General features: G+C 39.9%; 2 protein-coding genes across 2 annotated transcripts in view; one reads left to right on the top strand and one right to left on the bottom strand.

Moving 5' to 3' along the window:
* LOC107669552 (transcription factor Maf-like) overlaps window positions 1-11,751 on the top strand; it is an 84,270-nt gene extending 72,519 nt beyond the window's left edge. The window contains exon 3 of the mRNA XM_016461834.1: window positions 11,677-11,751. The gene's annotated coding sequence lies outside the window, so the exon portion shown is untranslated. The remainder of the gene's footprint in view (window positions 1-11,676) is intronic.
* Window positions 11,752-12,760: 1,009 nt separating this feature from the next.
* Window positions 12,761-19,512, bottom strand: part of LOC107669551 (WW domain-containing oxidoreductase-like) — a 265,566-nt gene continuing 258,814 nt past the window's right edge. The window contains exon 8 of the mRNA XM_016461830.1: window positions 12,761-12,972. Within this exon, the coding sequence (XP_016317316.1) occupies window positions 12,781-12,972 (192 nt within the window). The 3' untranslated portion in view covers window positions 12,761-12,780. The remainder of the gene's footprint in view (window positions 12,973-19,512) is intronic.

Below are 19,512 nucleotides of genomic sequence, written 5' to 3'. Positions count from 1 at the left end.
TTAAAACAAAACTATTCATAATAATTTACTTATTTTATACATATAATATATACTGTTATTCAGTATGTAGAATGGTTGCATTTCAAACGCAGCCATGTTCTTAATTTACTGATTTAGTAATAATTTAGTAATTATTATTATTATTATTATTATTATTATTTAGGTCATTAATTTATATTTCAAGTTTATTTATATAGTGCTTTTTAAAATGCATATGACTTAAACAAACAGTAAACAGAAAAAACAACAAAAATTATAAAAATATAACAAAATAATCAGTATTACTTTATAAATATAAACTTATATTACACAAATTGTATTATACAGCCATGTTCTCCCAGTATGTAGTAATTATTATTATTATTATTTATTTAATAAGTAATATCAGTTATTCTGAATGAATAAGTGATCATTAATGTTATGAGGTAGATAATGTGCTGGTGTCTCACTCTGAACACGTTCTCCCGCAGCTATCAGCCGCTTGTTGTTAAAGCACAAGCGGGATGTTTGTTAGCGGGATCTCGACGGATCTGGCAGCTGTTTCAGAGCCGATCAGATGCTTGAGCAACACGGGGGTTCCCGCGGGCCGCGGTGTCGAGATGCGAGGGTCCCTCCGAGGGATTAGGGCCCTTAAACGCCACACTCGCTCCGGCTGGGAGAGAGAGAGCGAGCGCTGCGAGTGGAAATGCAGCTGGAAAGACACCATTAGGAGGAACTGGGCGGCATTTGAATAAATCGAGTCATTAGGTAGCCGTTTGTGTGAGTGCCGTCACCACCTGACAGTCCCGCCGCGTTCGCGCTCGCTCGCGTTTCTTCACTCGTCTCCCAGATTGGCTCGTTTGCATTCGCCGGCGCAGCAGACGCTCGGAGAGACCCCCACCTCCTCTCCGTCCATCCCTCCCGCAGCGCCTCGCAAACCTGTTTCCCTCCGCACTCGCCTTCTGGAGAGACAGATTTATCTCGCCACGCCTGCCTGTTCCTCCGTCTTTCATTTTTCATTTTTTATTCATCACATATGGCTCAGAAATTCATCAACATATGGATCCCATTGTTTGTTGCTCAGGCGGCCCTACTGTTATAGACAATAGCTGATGAGTTTGTTTGAACCTTGCGAGATCCGTCACGGCTGTTACGGTCGCTTTGCCGGGTTTCGTGAAGAAACCGGCCTTCCTCGCTGTATGTTTGGAACACAACTCGCAAAAACGCTGATGTGCACTGTTTGCATCTACATTAATATACTTACTGTAGCGCGCCGTCAACAAAAAGATCAGACGGCTTATTAATGCGCTGTGTTTTGGATGAATTATATATCAAAAGCAGGAGGAAGGCGGTGGTGTGGAGATGACAGCAGAGTATAGGTGGATGCATCATTCATGGACTCCGTTACGTATGTTGTGAATGCTTAACGAAGTATACGTGAAATCAGAATCAACGCTGTTTACGTTCCCGCTCGTATTGTGCGAGACTCATCCGCGCGTGTTATTCGGATGAAAGTGAAGTTTGTTTTGGTAATATAACTTATGAAAGTTTTCTTGTTGGCTGACGACGTCACCCTCCTCCCTCCTCCCTCCAGCCACCTGTCATAGAGAGACGTCCAATCAAATCCCAGCGGATTCAGGCAAGTCCCACGACTGAAATACGGCAGAGTATGGAAGCAAAATTGGCTGTGAGTGATGTTTCAGGTTGACTTCAACACCAAGCAAACAAATCTGAACAAAATTCACAGATTTTGTTTATTTACTTATTGGTTGATTGTCAGATTTATTGCTGTTTTGTTCAATACAAATTACAATATGCTTATAGTTAGAATGGGAAAGATGATATTTTAAACGATTGGAGTATACAGTAAATAGTATATTACAATATATTTAGAATGTTAGTTTATTATAATTAAATTAATATAAAACAATTGACATTTTATAAATATTAATAAACAAATAATTGTATAAATAAGGGTTAGGATTATAGGTTATAAGAGTGGATTATATTATGTATGTTATATAATATATTAGTATTTAGTATGGTTGTATTCCATTGCAAACACAACCATGTTCTCTATTTAGTATATATTTTTTTGTAACTATTATTGTTGAATGATAATGATTATTAATTAATTAATATATCAAGTTTATTTGTATAGCGATTACATCAGGTTATGGAAGTAAAAAGGGTTGCGAGCAGCATTTCAGGTTGACTTTAACAGCAAAGTTATTGCAAAAATAAAACTTTTGATTGAGACATGGTTTATTATACATATATAAAATGATAGTTACAATATAATTAGTAATTGTTTAGTATATTAAGTCAGGTTTATATAGCAATTACATCAATGGGTTTTGAGGAACATTTCAGGTTGTCTTCAAGAGCATGCAAACAAATCCAAACAAAATGCACAATACAGAGTGGATGAGTCACTGTTCAAAGGCATATATATATATATATATATATATATATAGTTATGAATATAATATCATATAAGACTGTGGGCCTAATAGCAGCTCTTATCACTTTAGCGCACAGCCTCTTGTGGATTTTTCTTTTAACATACCGCAGGCCGTCACAATATATGATTTCTCCTAGTTTGTTTCTCATATACATATCCAGGAGATGTAGTTCTAATAAAAACGAGGATAAATGATGCATAGTCACAGGCGATTTGAGTTTCAGGTGCTAATCTACAGCATGGAGTGATTGCAGAAACGCGTCCCGTCGCAGCTGCTTTAGTTCTCTATTAGACGCTGTACACCGCTGCTGTCGCTGAAGCTAATTCTTTAGTTTGGTTCTTGTTAAGTCTTGTTTGGGTTGTTTTCTTTAGTTAAGGGCTCCCGCTGAGGGGCTTCAGCACTTCAAAGGCAAGTTTGCTGAGCATGGTGTTCGCCTCAGGACCGAACGCAAACACGCCGAGTAACAGACTTATTCACAGACATCACAGAGATGGACTAACACAGACTCCTCGACTGCGGTTTAGTAACAGACTAAGATGCGATGAGCAGAGAGACTTGTGCGGGTGAGAGAATGGCTAATTATCCAGCGTTAAATTGCATCGCGCTACATTCATCTAGTTTTAACAAGCTAACAAAGGATTAGCTCATCTAAAAATGCACATTCTCTCATTATTTTCTCACTCTTGTGTTGTTTCAAACCTTTGTGACTTAGTTTCTGAAGTGGAACACAAAAGGAGACGCTTAGCACAATGTTCAAGCTGCTCGTTTCCACACAATGAAAATGAATAGGGACTCGGGCTGTCAAGATGCAGAAAAGACAACAAAATGCATAAAACTATGATAAAAGTGGTTTATATGACACGTGAGCAGTGTTTAAGGTATTGTCATTTGTAAGCTTTATGTGTAGAAACAGAATCATTGTTCACAGAAAATGAGTGTTTCCACAAAATTGTTGCTTTTTGCTTATTTTTTTATTTGATTATATTTCTTTATTATTATTATTATTATTATTATTAATTTGTTTATTTATTTATTGGTTTGTTTCTCATGCAAAGATGTTGTATGGCTTTGAAATATAATGCTTATTTATTTATTTATTTATTATTTTATTTATTTGTATTTTATTTTGTTTTGTTTTGAAGTTTCACACTCCCAGTCCCCATTCACTTTCATTTTATGGAAAATAATAGCTTTTGTGTGTGTATGCGTGTGGTCTAAATATAAAAAAAATTGTACAGGTTTGGAACAACAATAATGACAGAATTAATTTGTTATTCCATTTTTACGTTAAATTGCTGTGCCACTATAAGTGTTAGCAAATTTCTATATGTAATAAATAGAACATGAGGTTGAAATGGACAATGCTTTTTGGGATTGTAGTGAAACTCTACTCACTTACTGAAAACAGCATGACTAACTTTATTTATTTATTTACTTACTTACGACCGCAAATACTTCTTTTATAAGACATCAGACTTTCAATATAAAATTTGGTATCTACAATTTGATTCCAAAATCAAATTTTGCTATAGTAAAACCATGGTTAATTTTTGTAAGATAAGGAGTAATTAACCTAAAAACAAAGATTCTATCTCTGTTTGCTCACCTGCATGTGAACTATTCCTTTAAATGGCTGCATCTATATTCGCTGGTGACAAATCTATGTATGTAATACTTTTGATAGGTATTGATTGAACCACTGCAGAAACTTATAAAGAGAGAAAAATGAGTTTGAAGACAGAACATGGCGGCTGGAGGAGCTCTGAACACGAGACCTAATGAGGAGGAAAGTGACAGAGAGAGAGTCTCACATAAACGCCATTTCCACTGCCAATTTAAAGAGCTCATATTCTACACTTTTATAGCATTTTATTATTTCCCTAAAGTCCACTTACAAAGTTATTCAAGGTTTCTTGCACCAAAAGTGTCTTAATTTAGTTTTTTTTTTCACAGCTATTTTCTGCCCTCTCTCTGACCCTTACAATTAAACAGGCTGTTATTGCCACTGTTTGTTCTCCATGTGCCGGCTCGCTTCACACTTCATCAGTGCTCAACACTCGTTTAGTAAGTTTATCCTGCCGCGCAACACTGCCTTTTGACCGCGAGGTGCCCCATGGTCCAACTCTCCAGTTCTTCATGATTTACTGGATATAGAATTTTTAAAATATCTATTTTTATGCACAATTTCTAGAGCTTGGCAAATGTATATTCATAAAATGTATAAAACCACCCATGGAGTTATTAGAATTTATCATTTTTAAAGGACTTTTTCCATGTCTAGAAATTAGACTTTATTTATCAACTTGTATATTCAGGTTTTAAGAAAATGGTTCTTCAAAGAAAAAGAAAAAGAAAAGTGTTGAGGAAGTGAATTAAAATAATAAATATGTCTCTTTTTGTGGTTTTAGCTTATTTAATGCTTGTTCTGTCTTATTTTAAAACATTTTAACTCATCTTAATCATTTATTATTGTTGTTGTTGTTATTATTATTATTGATAACCCTAACCCAAATGCATTGTTAGAAGACAGAAAAAAATACTAAGTTGTTAAAAAGTGATTTTTTATTTATTTTTTTTGTCGGACCACAAACTGATGCCTCCTAAGAAACAGTCACATGATGGCGGTGAGACTGGAGTGTGTTGAATGTGTGTGTGTGTGTGTGTGTGTGTGTGTGAGAGAGTGAGTGTAATCTTGTTAAAATTGATTTCATAAAATTGGTATCGAAAAAAGTATCGTTCAGGAACTGGTATCGAAGTCAAGGTATCGGTATCGGTATCGATATCGAAAAATTTTGAACGATACCCAGCCCTAGTCTTGGTTGTTCTCAGGTGTGTGTGTGTGTGAGAGAGAGAGAGAGAGAGAGAGAGAGCAAGCGCTCCCGTTCACACTGTTCAGTCTTGGTTGTTCTCAGGTGTGTGTGTGTGTGTGTGTGTGTGTGTGTGAGAGAGAGAGAGCGAGCGCTCCCGTTCACACTGTTCAGTCTTGGTTGTTCTCAGGTGTGTGTGTGTGTGTGTGTGTGTGTGTGAGAAGTGAGCGAGTGTGTGTGTGTGTGTGTGTGTGTGTGTGAGAAGTGAGCGAGTGTGTGTGTGTGTGTGTGTGTGTGTGTGAGTGTGTGAGTGAGTGAGCGAGTGTGTGTGTGAGAATGAAGTAATTAGTGCAATGTGCTAACTTACGAGAGCTGCGGTGAATTACGTGATGTAAAAACACATGCTGTTAGCTTGTCGTGCTGTGTGTGTGTGTGTTTGGAGGGGCGGCAGTCACACGCTCACACTGTAGAGAGCTTTTAATTCATGTGGTAGTGTGTGTGTGTGTGTGTGTGTGTGTGTGTGTGTGAGAGAGAGAGTGACCTTGGAGTGGCGGCAGTGCTTAAACAGTGTGTCAGCGAGTGTGTTGAAGCGTGGCTGTGCCGATTATGAATGTTTCATTACTGCCACCTCAGCCTTTAGCTGTGAGCTTTCCACTAAAGCACACTGACAAATCCTCTTTCTTCTCGCCTTTTTTACCTCCTCTCCCTCTCTCTCTCTCTCGCTCTCTTTCTCTCCTCGATGGCCATCTAGCTCTTTTCTCTGCACTTGCTCGATTTCTGGTACTCTCGATTTTTCTTTCTGCGGTTTTTCCGCCGCTCGCTCTCTCTCTCTCTGATGAATCTCCAGACAGCAGGGAATAATTGTACTCGGGGCCGAGCACTCGTTTTTCTTTTTGTTTGAAAGGCATGACAGGCACGACTTCTCCTCTGCTCTCTCCGCCCTCCCTTTCTCTCTTCCGCACAAAATAAGTCAAGGTTTACAAGGTCAACTCGTCTCGCACTAAGCAGAGCTTTTTTCACTCGCAGTATTTCGACTAAAACGTCAAGAGACAGCGGAGATAAATTTGGAAAAATGTCCCGGCGAAGGCGGACGTACTTTACTCTGATTTCTGCCGCTTGAAATTCTCCTCTGAACGAATAAGAGAGCTTGTTATCTTATTGTCTTATAATAGCAGGCGAGCTCTAGCGCACTTAATCATGCACTGCCCTGTTGAGTGTGTAAAAGTATGTCACACACACACACACACACACACACACACACACATGAAGGGAAAAGAGGGGCACGGCAGATTAGTATCTTCTTTCTGGGGTGTGTTGAAACTCCCCGCATTCTGAAACGTTTCTTTGACGACAGGAACTACTTGTGCAAGACCTTTGATATAAATTCAGCTAAGATCTCTCAAAGGCCAAAGGTTCAAAACCAGTAAAACCATCTATAATCAATCTAATCATTCATATTACCAAACTTAGATTTACTTACTAAACAGAATATAAATGCGTCTCCTATAAACAGCGTCAGAGTGTGCACTACCTCTAAAGAAATGTATTATCTAGTCATAAACTTCTCTCGCAGTCAGCTACTGGATTTCATAAAACTAACATTGACTTTATAACGGCTCTTAATAAATATTGACCTACATTTTAATCACATGCTAATCTCGAGCGCTGGAGAGGTGACAGTTTATGGATGGCCGTGGATCATACATTTTCCAGGTCGCATCTCTCTATCGAGTGTATCTGTTCCTCCGAGAGCTGTACGATTGATCATATTAATTAAAAATATCTACACACTTTGGTATTTCACAGCCCACTAAGCCTGTGCAAGTTTAAGAATAAGATGTAATTGTTCTCCTGCAGCTAATATTCATTTCATTTCAATTGTACTGTGCTTGGATGTGTTTTAAACAGGCTACAGTGTGTGTGTGTGTATGTATATCTAAACATTTTTCATGTAATATGTTAATAACAGAACAATTAATGACAGTATAAATGGGTCTGAATTTGGGTCTTCTGCATTAAAAAGTTTGAAAAGCCCTGCATCGACAATTTTATGGCATAAGCACATTTTGTGTAGTAAAATAGTCCGTTCCATGCATTTTTCCCTCTACTTCCTGTTCGTTTTGCATAAATAGGTTACCGAAATTGTTTCCGAAACACTAAAATCATATTCTTTTTATATTTTTAGCAGCATATTCACCAATAAGTGCGTCTCTAGCCAGCAGTCTCAAAGCTCTCCTGCGCTATTAAAATCGTGTTTCACCGCAACCCAGGCATTTCCAGAAACCTGCATCCATGCCACCGCTGAGCATTGTTTAAAGCCATGGGGTATTGTGGAATAGAATGAGGTCGACCAATCCTTTCAAAACTAATTATAATGTTTAAAAACCTAAACACCAGAAGCAATATTGGGCCAATAAAACGGAATTAAAAGCTCATTTCTGCGGGGTAATTGCACCACGCAGTGCTGATATTAAACACCTGGCATGTGGTACAGCTCTCCAGCCTGTCTGCGCTTCTCACAGATGTGCCGCCCATCCTGGAGCGGGAACCGGACGTGTCGGTACAGGTCAGAGAACAGGCATGCAGCAGCAGACGATCAGCTGCAATGATGGCTTTGTTACAGGACATGATGTCATACTGCCTCTCTTCCCCTATTTAAACAGGCAGAGGGAGCGGAAGAGTGATACAGATTGAGTGTGTCGTTGTAAATGGGCGTAGATTAAGCGGATATATTGTGAGTGTTCAGGGAAAGGCTTTTGGTTACAGCCGGGGTTGTACATACAGGAAGTGATGCAGACATATACTGGGGGTCAATGGGAGATCCGTTTACCTCTGAAAGTCACCTTTTGTCTTGCATCACTACACTGGCCTGTCCTGGACAGGACCGTGTAATGCTTATCAGCATATCAGTAACTCTGAAGTTCTTTAGATTACAGTTTACCTCGGAAATCCGGGTGTATTTGCGTTCTTGCTGCTTTAGATGGTACGTACCACAACCAGACAGTTATTTCAAGCTAGACACAGAGAGGAAAGCAGATAAAAAGGACCAAAGTTAAGTAGTTAATGATATATAACATTGTTATAACACCCAGAAGTTGCATTAATTGTAATACTAAGGTAAATGCAGAAAAAAAGGTGTGTCATGGTACGTATCCGAATTAAATTACTGTCATCATGTTTAAAAAGCTGCTTTTTTTTGGTAGCTGTATGTTGCTGTGAAATATAACTGTGATTCAAGCTAGATTTGTGTAAACAAGGTGAGTTGGTGTGTATACATTTTTGTTTCCAGGATCAAGGCCGGCCTTTGAAAAACGGTGCACTTGCCCGGCGTGCTGAAAGAAAAAAAAAAAATGATTAACTATCAAATGATTCCAAATACAATGATCAATAAGGCTCCGTTGAAGAAACGAGAAAAACATCCACTCATGAATCTTCCAGTGCCTCAGACACAAAGGCCTTCTTGGCAGGACATGCATGGTTATGGAAGCAGTTGAGATCATTTTTGCAGGTTTTTGCACAGCATCTCTCTGGGATTTGGGAAAAGAAAGCTTGGATTTTACTTTGAAGGGGTCTTCTTGATCCCTGAGTTGTAGGATAAGATTTTTTTGGGATTGACCTCTACTTGCCTGTCTGTCTTAGCCTGACTACCTTTTTAGATACTGCTGACCTGATCTGAACACTCTCGATCAACTATTATCTAGATTCCCAACCAATGACTAGTTCCCAAATTGCTTAACCCTGTAGTCTAGTTGCATATTTGGCTAATAAACTCTTGCGAATCTGGATAACAAACTAGTATTTCCAAGACATCATTGGGGCCAAACTCGGCACAACTGGCAAAGCTGTTGTTTTTATTATATGCGAATCTATGCCTTGAGGAAAGCAATATCACCAGCGTCTGTCTAGACCCAGCTGAGCATTTGCTCCTCCTGCTGGGGAGGCAGAAAAGGGTCATAAAGCCCAAATGATGGCCACCCAGACTTCCCCGAAGGTAAAGAGACTTGAGCAGAGGATGCAAGCCAACATGGAGCCAACAGTTTTACAGAAGACCTCGAGGCGGAAAGCTCAGATGCCCTGTCACCTGTGGCACACTGTCAACATCATTTAGTGCATGTTATTATTGGGTATTGTTTGTTCTGGGTGCATTTAAGACACATTTAGAAACCTTTTGTGCCCTTTTTGTAGGTCAGACGATTGTCAATCTTGGCCAAGTTGCTCTATGTGGCTACGATTAAGAGCTGAGATTCTCCCAAAGCTTGCTATTGTCACCTCTATAGGTCATAGATAGTCGAGAGGTTGGTAAGAGACGGAAATCAACGCAAAGATGAAGTGCATCTCCCAGCAGATCTGCGGATAGATGCTCTGATCAGACTTCTTCCTTGTGGTAGGGATAAGCCGGCACCTTTATCTGTTTGAAATGTGCTTCAGTGCTAGGCACTAAACATAATATCAGACATTGCGGATGTGTCCTACAAGAATCCCTCTAGTTCCAGTGCCCCCTGGATAAGACCTTGCCGAGCGGTACCCTTGTTGAGACTGGAAACTGGAAGCTTTCCTATCTATGCTCAGCCATTTGCAAACAATACAGTATGTGACACCTGGCTGGCCCAGAAACACTACATCTGTGTTCCCACTTTATCTCCCGTTATCCAGGATCGGGGCGGTCCCACCAGTTCCCACACATACACAAATGGTTTAGTGCCACTTCAGGTTTACATGCCTCACATCATTAGCTATCCTCCCTCAATCTCAGACAAATAACAACCAGTCTCTCCTCTACCTCCCCCCTCCCAACTCTCTTTCTCTCCCTCCATCAGGGGCCCATTCATTACACGGTGACACTTTTACTGCCTCTACCTCTCCCATACCTCTCTACCTCTCTGGAGAGAACAGATAGAACAAGAAAGAGAGCGCGAACAGGGAAGAGACTGAGTGGAACCAGAAATAGAGTGCCGCCCCACCTCCAATCCTACACGCTCAACTCGAAAATACAGAAGGAAGAGCTTGTTTGTTTATGAGTGCCATAGTTTCAGTCTTATCCCTTGGATGTACAAGGAACACCTCGTCCATCTTTCGGTATCATACCCCAATCCATGTGTGCAATTCTGGCATTGCGTCATGGTCTCTTTATACAGTGTGTGTGTGTGGGAGCAAACACAGATAGGTCACCTGTACTGAGAAGGGTACACCGTCTACATGTACATTACGCAACCCTGTTTGTGCAGGAGAGTATGTACTCTGAGCATTACACAACCGGTTCTTCAAATCACATGCTGGGTTGCATTTTTCTCACATGTTGGGAACAGAACAAGCTTATATTTTAACACACTAAACCAGATCTGTATTGCATTTGTGTTGAAATGCCGTCTGATTTTCTGGTGTGCTAGAGTTTTTATCCTCGTCTGCTGGTCCAGGTTATTGATTTCATTGGCCGCACAAGCGTGAAAGGGCGGGACAGGACTCCTTTATGATTGGTTTCTTGATGTGTCAATTACTCTGTTGGAGCGAGTAATGCGTGTGACAGGCCGTTTGTTTATGGAGTTGTTCCGGGTCATGGTCAAAGCCTCGCTAAACACACAGGCGATAAAGGGTCCAGCTCATGTCACTCCTGGGAAACTCGCTCACCCCTGACGCACAAGGAGACTTTCTTTGTTTAAATCTAAAGAGAAGTGCTCTTCACTGGGCCTGGAATATAAAAGACTCTTCCTAATTTAGTTATCCCAATGTGCGCATTTGTTCACCACTTACAATAATAAATCTAAGTAGTGTATAAAACATTTTGTACTGTATGCTGAGCATGCATCATTTATTAGTAGTGATGTCTATGAACACATTTTTTAACCAGTTCTTTTCAGTGATTTTATTGAATAAATTCTCACTCACTCAAGTCACTCAATTTTCAAGGTAGTAGCTGTGAGGTCAGTTTAACCGCATAACTCAATATTTGACACAATCAATCTAATATGATATTTAACTATATTTATTATTATTTGTAACTTAAAAAATCATGAATGGATTTATGAATTACTTAAAATGAAGAATAGGTTAATAGTTTTTAAACTTAAAATTAATCATCTTAAACTGATCCAATAAATGAATCAAATTCAATAAATTAATTTCTTAGCACTATTTGTTAACTAGTTTCACGGCCTAGAAACAATTTAAAACAAATATTTTTTTTTTTCTGAGTAAGATGTTTGTTGTGATGTTTTAATTGACTACAATTGTTTTAATTGACTAAAATCTAGTGTTGTTTTTGTTTATTTTTTTGTTTTCAATACTAATTATCTGAATTAGAGTTCGAATGTTAGAGGCTACCTTCGGTGAAGGCAGCTAAGATTTTTCATCTCACCAGCCATATACAATGAATACGATATATCCTATTTCAATTTTTAAATAAATCTCTTTTTCTTCTTTCTTTACAGACAGTGTAACACTGGAATGCTTCTGGTTTAGGGTGACCCACGGCTCCAAGACTGCCACAAAGCACAACCTCTCCAAAATCCACCCCTGATGAAGACAAAGATGAGAAGGAGGAAGATGATGGAGGATTGAGAGAAATCAGAAACCCTTTATCAACCTGAGTGCCATTCCTCAGCCTTACCCACAATCCCCTTCTACTGACTCGACACTGATTTTACAGTCGGATGTCTCGCCAACAATGAAAAACAAATTAGGAAAGCCTTGAAACATCCCTGCATGCTTGATGATGCAGTCCAGACAATAAAAGGAATTCAAAACGAAACTTCCACCAGATATTTCCAGACTACATGGACTCTTTCTGTCTCTCTGACGGCCCTCCGGTTCTCGTACCAGATGCTGTTTTATTGTACTTCACATTAGCCCAGCGTTTTATAAATGGTGGTTGGGAGGCTCTAGCCAGATGGGGTGAAGAAAGACAACAGCATTCAAATTCTTTCAGAACAGCATCTTGTGTATATTGTGTACAGGATATGAATACAGGCTTATTCTTAGCAATGTGAAGACACCATGTTTGTACATAGTTCACAAATTGTACATTTCCTGCATTATGACTTTGTCGGTTATGCCGTTACAACATTTATTCAACATTTTTATCTGTACAGACGTAAAGGTTGACATTGATCTCAGCGTATTTGTATTCTGTACACATCCATTTAAACCATATAGACCCCCTCTAAAGACAACTCAAATGTTATTGCTTGTTAAGGAGACATTTATAGAGTGATCTAGACCTAGTTAAACCCTAATGCCGGATTGAGTGACTACGCCTTTGAGAACAAGAGAAACACAATTGAATTGCATCTCTCGCTGTCTCTCTGCATCTCTTTATCTGCTGTAGAATCCAGCAGATATCCCAGCCCGTGTGGTTCTAGTTTCCGATTCCCAGATAACTTCCAAGCTTGATTGCCAATGTCCTTGTACAGTTTAGCATTGCATCTTCTCATCTTTTTTGCCCCTTCAAACAATGATTATCTTATGCCTGAATCCTCTACGTAGCCGTGACGTTCATGTAGGTGACCCTGCGAGGATAGCGGGGCCAGGAGGGGTCAGAGCACCTGAGGGGGGGTGGATCTCTCCTGGATGAGCCTCTCGCTGAGTTCCCAGAGGCTGAGGGCAGCTGTGGGGTCCTGGGCCTGCGGAGAGGGCAAGCAGCGGAAGCAGTTGTTGAAGTACATCCCTCCGATACCCTCCAGCTCTGGAGCCACGGCGCAGTAGACTGTAGTGGCCGCTCCCTGTTGCTGTGGAAACAAAAATGAAAATATCAGAATAAACTGAAGCAATGTGAGCAAAAATAAATACTGTTGTTCTTGTATGGAGCCTGAAGAACTGGGTGACTCTCTTCAAAGGGTCGGGGCAATACCAAAGACACCTCTAACCATCTGAGACTTGCTTTTTTTCCCCCTAAAACTGAACGTGAGATGGGGGGAAGTGCTTCACAGACTGTCAAAAGACACCATGGGATAGACTGTGAACTTGTTCAAACGGAGTTCCTGTTGTACTTGTACATCGGACATATGGCTGTCAACAATCTGCATGCTGTCATATAGGTACCTGCCAAATACTAGTCTAGGAACCACTGAGATGAGCTGGTTTATGGTGGAAGTGTTCAATTCTGGCAAGTTCTATAAAAGCTTTTAAGGTGGACTCAAACCTCATGCTGTCTGAATGCTGTATGTTCTCTAGGGTTCAACGGTTCGCAGAAAAACCAAGCGACAACAATAGCAATGACCTGCACTTGCCGTTATCTCCTCTATAAGTAGGAAAAAACAGGATATAATATCTCAGAAACTGGAACTGAGAAGCACTCAATTGGCAGGTTTATTGTATATCTCTTGTACGCCTGCCAAGAATCACAGACAATGATCAAAACACACACAAAAACAGTATAGTTGTAGATACTGTACATAGCAGAAAGGAAGTGCTTTGGGGAAGTCTTGCAAAGACGACTGTGGGGCAGCCTGCCAAAACTGTCCATTCATCTCATGTCAAAGGGATTTCTGGATGTCACCGAGTCAATGGGGACTTTCTGTCATTGCTGGAGAAGGCATCTACACGTACACACACACCAATTTAAATCCTAAACAAGGGATCCAGCACAAAGATATCCAATGGAAGGGTACCCAAGTCGGAGACGTATACCCCAAATCCCAGTATCCTCTGTAACGCATGCATAAATGGTCAAGCCCCATGAAAATCTCTGAAGGACCGTTCACACTGACAGCGATTTGCAGCAACAAAGCAACCGGAAGTCATTTGTTTTAATAAGAGTTGTCGATTTGACACGACAAGGCCGACAAAGACCATTGGCGAGTTCAAATTAGGTGACCACCAATGCAGATACACAGATACAACTACTGCAGCTACTATTACGACTTTGGCAAACTCCAGCGACTTAATCGTTTTCAGTGTGAACCCCTTTTTAGACAGGAAGCAGTTACTAGAATTACTTTTTTTAAGATGTAAAGGTGAAGTCAAGGTGTAATTTTGGCACCAAACTAGCCGCTACAAGTGAAATTGCGGAAAACAGTCCTCCATTCTTCCATTGTTCGAAAAATAGTCTTCAATGTCACACCATTGGCTGAGTCAAAAGTTGAGATGTTGGCCCCCTCAAATATTTGAGGGAAAAAATCATCTGTCATAAAACTAGTTTTAAGATCAAAGTGGTGTCAGTGTTCACCCACGGTTCAAAGGTCAGCCTAGCAATCCAAACCCCTCACATTACTGAAGTTCTCATGAAACGTCAAAACCACTCATTTGGGTCCGATACGCAACACATACGCCCCCAGTCATGCCTCTTTTAGTGTTTATTTCGTTCATGCCCTCGGGTTTGATTGTTTACACAAAAACAAATGACTCTTCACATCTTACAGATGCTCTGCACTTTTCCGCATGACCGATAAGCGGCTAATTGTCAGGGACGGTTAGTTATCTTGGGGAAAGAGCGATGAAGATTCAGAGGAAAAGAAAAACATGTCAGACAGAATTAGAGTTGACGTGCAGTTCAAATGTTTCCAGACTCGTCTTTTATGTCCCTCCTCTCACAGAAGAAACCGTCCTGCGCTACTTCACACGCGACTCCTGCAGGAAGTTAACTTCTGTGAGATGCACATGAAATAGATGGCTGCTTTATCTTCAAATAGTGCAGGAGCGGCTCAGATCTGAAAAAAAGTGCAGGGCAACGTTAAGGAGATCGTCTGGCAGACGTTTATAGGGACGTACACACCCGTCGCAACAGTACAAAGACTTTGGCTCATTTAAGGAGCCAAATTAACAGCTGTAGCTCAAGCTGGCAAAGACTGTGACAGAACGCTTGTTAGATACACACGCACACACAAACTCGTAGGAAGAAAGCCAAGGCTGTAGTCAGAAATTCAGCGAGCGAACTTCACGCGCTCATCCCCATTTAACTCCAGTTTGTGTGTTTTTCTGTATCTGCGTGTGTCGGACCGAGCGTCTTTTGAAGTACACAGATGCTGCATGTTGCTTTGGTTAACGCGGCAATAAACATGACATCAAAAGGATGGATCTTTCTGGAGTCTTACCTGCTTTTGCAGTGATAAGTTAATACATATTTGAAGCTGGGAATATGAAAGGACGGAAAATGTCACTCAACCCTTCTAGCGAACCCAACGCAGTGAGTCAATATGCAAAGATGCACTTTATGGATTCACTGCTCTTGTAATAACATTTAATGTTGCCATATGCACAAAAAAGTCTTCAAAGCTGTGTGAAATTATTTCCCTGGTTATAAAGGTGAGGTTCTAATAAGAGAATGTGCTAGACTTTGAGCAAATTGCCGACAATGCCTCTTAGCTTTCGATAAGCTCATTAGGAATAACAAATGTGCTCTGAAATCCAAACCCAGAATAAAGGTTTAGAAACCATATAAATGGCCTGTAAGTATTGATTTTCATAATGTCCCAATATTTTACGCCTTTAATGGTCACATACGTGTTTTAAGCATGTATGCTAACGCTAGGCTCCACGTTTTTATTTTAGCAGGGGGAAAAAACAGCTTAAACCAGCCTGAGGTGGTTCAGCTCATCTTGAACACCTGACCGGGCTGGTGTTAATCTGGTTAACTGGTTGGCCATCTGCTCTTCTGGCCTGACCAGTTGAGAAGTACCCAAAACCAGACAATCAGATTAGCCCAACCACTGAAAACCAGTTTGATATCTAACAAACCACTTCAGGCTAGTTCAAGAAGTGTTTTTCAGCGGATTCTTACATGTTCTTCATGTGTCCTTCTTGTCACATCACCTTGATTAGAATACAGTGCCCACCAGCTCAAAGTTAACGCTAATACACTCCTCACAAGCGCACATGCTCCATTGCAGCCGCCACTTGGTGCTGCTAATGCCTTCTGTAATGACGCACTGTGAAGACTAGCGTGACTGAGATTACCAGCGCTAATGGATGTGGAGTGTTGATTTCAGCGCTGGCTAGCGTGCTGCTGTCCCTAAACCAAACAATGGGCTGAAATGAACCCTCTTCCAAATGCGCTTTAGCGCATTTCCAAAGCCTGCCTAGTCTTCCTAGGTGCAGAGAGAACACATGGTTAAATCCCAGCAGCCCCATATTAGAGCTGTGCCAACTGAATGGGGCTAACGCAGAACTAGCAGTTAGCTTATGCGACTTTCTTACAGTAATCGCCATCTGAATTACAGCTTAACTCAGATATGCTCGCCGTACAGTCGGCTCGATTGTTCAGTTGGGGTTTAGTACATGTGCTTTATTAGAACTTTGAACATTGAATGCATTCCCATCAAGCTTTCTCAGATGCATCCTCACTAAATATAGATCTGCGATTGATCCATTGAGGCTCTAGACTGGAAAACCATTTCCTTTATCCGTTAGCAGCAGGACAATAATAGCGTTTCTAACCATGAGCCTCCTGCTTTGGTGTATTTAGCTGAGGGAGATGGTGAGATTGGATTGTCAGACTGAATAAGAGAACATGGATCTTATTGCCGTTATGCTGAACCTCCTGGCACTTGACCCTGATGACCCTTTTGGGCTGATAAGCTTTATGATAAAACGCATTAACATGCTGGACCAGGTACTGCTCACATTTATCAAGAGCACAGCCCAGAAAACAGAGATAGCGATAGAGCTACAGATCAGTTAAAGCGGTGGTTATCAACTGGTTTCGCTTCAGGACCCAAGATTTATCATTGGACATTAAGTGAAGTCCCAACACACGACTACAACTGTCTGTCGTACAAAAGTCTTTGATGTTGCATTGTTTTATTCATGGTTTTCCAATGATGAGGATGAGGTATGTTGTTATCTGCCTAATTTTGCTAGCTTTTACCAAGTGAACCACACATTTGATTGGACAAACGACCTTTGACGCCAACAATTTTGGCGCCAACATTGTTTTTCCTTTCTCTCCACAATTGAGTCACCAGTTGAAGAACCATTGAGTTAAATACTGAAGTATTCAAACTTCTAAGAAAACACAAACCGCCAAATCCGTTTGATAATTTTTGCAGCAATACTAACAACCAAACCAAAGCAAATAAAACAAAGAGCAACACTTAAACGCTTCCTCTTTCAAATATAACAAAGGCCGAAAATGGACATAAGATATAACTCCAAAGTCATGCAATAAGTCCATTTGTCACTTTTACGTGCGTAAATAACTAATGTCTTACTGTATCAAATGCAATTTTCAATATGAAACCTCATGCATACAGATCCAAATAAGTCGTTTTGTTTAGCAATAAATAATTGAGATGATAACACCATGTCCTAACCAGGTGGAATACGATAAAGCAACATGCTTGGTTTCTACTTGTGCAATTTTTCGTGCTAGGTAGTCCCGCCCATCGTGAAATCTCATTGGTCTAAAATCCTGCTCCGCATAATTGTATATTTACCATCAAATATGCTCGTAGTGTCTGGTTAGCGTGCTTCTTTTTGATTAATACAGGTGTTTAATATTTCCAGAAAGGAAATGACCTACAATTTCACGCCTTCTATTTGTTAAACCCAGGAATGGCGCCCCCATCATGCACACCTGGTAAAATCTGACTGTATCTAGTGTATAAATTGTGATTTAATTCCTCTTTTACCATCAGTATTAAAGTCCTGTGCTGGCTGAGAGTTTATAGTTGGCAGACATAGTTTTTTCGCTGTTAACTATTACCCCAGTTTCCCTGTAGTTCTGGTGTCACTCTACAACGTGAACGGACGTGATCCTTTTTCCATGTAGTTTCTCCAACACGCTCACAATGTAGAGTATATAGAGCATCACGTTATAATCAGCAGAGAAAATCACTTGAAAATGCAAGTGATGACCTTACTGGGTAAGAGTTATATCCCTTTGTTTCTAGAAAGGTTGTGATGAATTTTCTGTCTTTGCTGCATGTAATAGGTTAAGAAAAATGGTGTAAATTTTCCCGTCATCGGTCTCATGTTGTCGTGAGAGATCTGTCCACCTCTTCTGTCGGTTCCTCTGTGTTGTACATACATCTGTAAATATCGAACAGCTATGCATGCTGACACTCTAGCAATTGTTTCAGGTACTTTTATAATCAAAAATGCATATGGCATGTGCTAAAAAAAAAAAAGTGAATTGAGAAAAAGTAACATAAAACAATTGGTCAAATAAACATGATCTCATAAACCGATGTGAAAAATAGTGATTTTTTTATTTTATTTGACTTTGTTTTTGGTATAAGCAATTATATCTTTGGCTGTCATTCCCAGTGTCTTTTCTTGTTATCCTTCAGACATTTTTTGTAAGAGGGTTGAGGCAAACACGAGATCAACATGATATTGGATTTTGAACGATGGCCCTACATTTCAAAACCAAACTTCATATGCTCACAGAATAATGACGTGTATTTTGTTCTGTTTGTGTTAGGCTATTACAAAGTGTATCCTGGCTTTCTGACTGTAACAACCAAACAAAAGGCAAATGTCTTTTATTTCAGCACTTTTTTGTACATATCATGTATCTTGCTATATTCTATTATATGGCCATGCAGTGATTGACTTCAGCGAATCCCAAGAGTATTGCGATTAGTTTTGCCTCAGCCCTATGCAACAACCTGTACATTTATAACCAAACCAGAGACTATTCTATGAAGGAGATCATGGATCCAATGGAGGAAGAGGGACTGTTTTTTAGGAATGTTTATTTTCAATTCATGACGACCATGATAGTTGGAGGTGTCTGATTTTTAATCTGTGCTAAAGATATTTTAAATTTAATAAATAATCATTGTAACAAGATGTTCAGTGGTTTGGTTCTTTGCCATGATGTGTTTTTCAATTCGGATGGTTTAGCGATATTAGGGTAAATCGGAATATGTACGTCAACCTCGTCATTGTGCCACGTAATTATTTCCCATATTACCCACAGTTCAGCACTCTAAAACTGACAATAGACTTACAGCAATCATTTGGACATCTGCCAGTGATGAGTAATCACTGAAGAAAAAAAAAAACTGTCCAAGTTCTATTGAATTGCTGCAACCTATCTGGCACTTTCCATAAATAGTGTACTGATTAGTGTCCCGTTACTTTTTTGTAAACAAATAAAGGTTCAATTCCTCTGTTTTTTTAGACCTGGTATAACTGTTTAGCTTTTTCAAACACATACCATGTCATGCAGGAAATGACATTAATTGGACCTTTGGCAGGTAAATTTTAGATTTTCGTTTTCATAATATTTTCATAAATTGTAGTGTTGACGGCATTCTTCAATCAATCAATCAATCCTGTTATCATGTTATTGTAAGAAAAATATAATATATATATATATATAT

The sequence above is a fragment of the Sinocyclocheilus anshuiensis genome, unplaced genomic scaffold, assembly GCF_001515605.1.
Source record: "Sinocyclocheilus anshuiensis isolate Anshui unplaced genomic scaffold, SAMN03320099.WGS_v1.1 scaffold580, whole genome shotgun sequence".
Lineage (NCBI taxonomy): Eukaryota > Metazoa > Chordata > Actinopteri > Cypriniformes > Cyprinidae > Sinocyclocheilus > Sinocyclocheilus anshuiensis.
This window is presented reverse-complemented; position numbering and strand designations above follow the sequence as displayed.